This window comes from Notothenia coriiceps, unplaced genomic scaffold (genome assembly GCF_000735185.1).
Source record: "Notothenia coriiceps isolate Sejong01 unplaced genomic scaffold, NC01 NC01_scaffold00005658, whole genome shotgun sequence".
In the NCBI taxonomy this organism is placed as follows: Eukaryota; Metazoa; Chordata; class Actinopteri; order Perciformes; family Nototheniidae; genus Notothenia; species Notothenia coriiceps.
The window spans coordinates 1-2,222 of record NW_011338359.1 but is presented as its reverse complement, the minus strand read 5'-3'; the positions used below and the strand labels follow the sequence as shown (position 1 = coordinate 2,222).

General features: G+C 47.2%; 1 protein-coding gene across 1 annotated transcript; it reads left to right on the top strand.

Moving 5' to 3' along the window:
* Positions 1-712: 712 nt before the first annotated feature.
* Positions 713-2,216, top strand: LOC104943076 (WD repeat-containing protein 59-like). The gene is made up of 3 exons (XM_010768399.1): positions 713-864; positions 1,165-1,331; positions 1,820-2,216. Exons 1-3 carry the CDS (start codon positions 713-715, stop codon positions 2,053-2,055), a joined length of 555 nt encoding a protein of 184 aa, XP_010766701.1. The 3' UTR covers positions 2,056-2,216.
* The last annotated feature ends 6 nt before the right edge of the window (positions 2,217-2,222 follow it).

The window sequence follows — 2,222 nt, the reverse complement described above, 5'->3', positions numbered from 1 at the left end:
TTTTCTGCCCACCACTCCAGTGGATTATCCATTGTGGGGATATGCGGTGTCCGCTGGCAGTAATCCCGTAGCTCATCATCCGCATCACTGTTGACCCGTGTTTTCTTGCTGTTCGTTTGCCTCTGTTCAGTGCTGACGCCGGTCCGTTGCTCACTGGTGCTAGCATTACTGCTAGTGCTAGCTGTCGGCAGCGGGTGTTTCATCTTTAGATGGTTGCGCATAGCAGATGCATTTGTATTGTACTTCAGTACAGCTGTACACAACTGACACTTCACTGTGGAGTTGGTTACATCTTCGTTGAAGTACTGCCATACATAAGAATGTCGGACGTGTTTTGTAGCATTTTGCAGCACCTCGTTTACCTCCATTTTTTTCACGACTAGTCGACTAGGGCCTACAGCGCCGACTAGTGGTAAAGGTAGTCGACTAGTCGACTAGTTGGTGAAACCCCTAGTGTGTGTGTGTGTGTGTGTGTGTGTGTGTGTGTGTGTGTGTGTGTGTGTGTGTGTGTGTGTGTGTGTGTGTGTGTGTTGTCCAATATTCTCCGGTGAGCGCAACTGTGGAAGTCTTTCTTAAATCCTCCTCTACTTTCGCTTTTTGGACTTCATACAAGTTGTGTATTTTCGACACACTGGTGGCTCTGGAAGGCAATTCAGAAGTGCAGTCGTTGGATGCGACCCAAATTATATCACGCAGCCCCTCGTCCTCCACAATGTTAATTGGCCTGCAAGCTGTCGCCACCCATTTAGCAATCTTTGTTGAAAGTTTGCTGCTCGAAGACGTCTCCAGGCGTCTCCACCGCACACGTTTAAGTGTGGTCTGCCGCAAGCGGGCGGCAGGAGCGGGGCTGTCGGCATCAGCAGTGTGCTTGGATTGTATAGATGGTATTTTAAACTTGATGCGCGCTGAAACTACGGGGCGGCCGAGCACAAAAAATGCACATGCGTTAAAATAATTAGTGGCGTTACATTTTTGTTTGTTATTAACGCGTTAACTTGACAGCCCTAGTTTATACATTAATAACATTAATTGAAAGAATATAAAAACATGCTTAATGCCTCGAGTATTTGTTGTTTCAGATAATGTTTGAAAACTGTTTTTTTTAAAGTTCACGGATGATGTAATCTAGAACCACCTGTTGTGAGGTACAATGTGTTAATAAAGTTGTGACATCACTTCCTCTTCCAGACTGCTGGACCCGACCAACACGCTGCAGTTCGACGACTTCAAGAAGAGTTACGGAGAAATCCTTCACCGCTGGGGTCTGAGGGAGAAGAGAGCCGACGTCCTCAAGTTCGCCTCCTGCCCTCCTGAACCCCACAAAGGCATTGGTGCGTCTCTCTAGCGCTGCTGCCCTATAATATATATATAATGTGCAGCGAGGCGTCGTTATTGGAAAGAAGAGCATGGTGATCATGGAGCCCGATGCAAAGTGGAGGGATCTTGATCACCCTGCTGTTCCCTTTAGTGTTTACCTTTTGCCTGTCTTCTTCTGTTGTTCCCTTTAGTGTTTACTTCCTATCTGTCTTCTTCTGCTGTTCCCTTTAGTGTTTACTTCCTGCCTGTCTTCTTCTGCTGTTCCCTTTAGTGTTTACTTCCTTTCTGTCTTCTTCTGCTGTTCCCTTCCATCCTCTCCCTTGTTCCTCCTCATCAACGGTCATTATTTTTGCTTAACAGCGGTGTGTTATGGAGTATTAGCAACCTCTGAAATGTCAGAATCAGACCAATCAGCATTGAGTATTCAGCTAAGCCGTGTGATTTGTAATGTTTAAATAATCAGTATTCAACAATACCCAGAGTGTGTGTTCTCTCTGTGCAGAATTCGGTGTGTACTGCTGTCACTGCCGCAGTCAGGCTCGTGGGACTCAGTGCGCTGTCTGTAAACGCCTCACCTTCCAGTGCGCCATCTGCCACGTCGCCGTCCGCGGATCCTCAAACTTCTGCCTGAGCTGCGGACATGGAGGACACACGAGTCACATGATGGACTGGTTCAGGCGGCAGGATGAATGTCCGGCCGGCTGTGGCTGCCACTGCCTGCTGCAGAGCACCTTCTGACTGCTCAGGAACAGAAACAAACACACCTCCAGCTGCAGAGTGGAACCTTCTGATAGCACAGGGACAAACACACCTCCAGCTGCAGAGAGGGGTATCTGATGTAGCGTTTACTAATTTAAATAATGATTCAGATTAACATACAATCATAACACATAATATAGATGTGT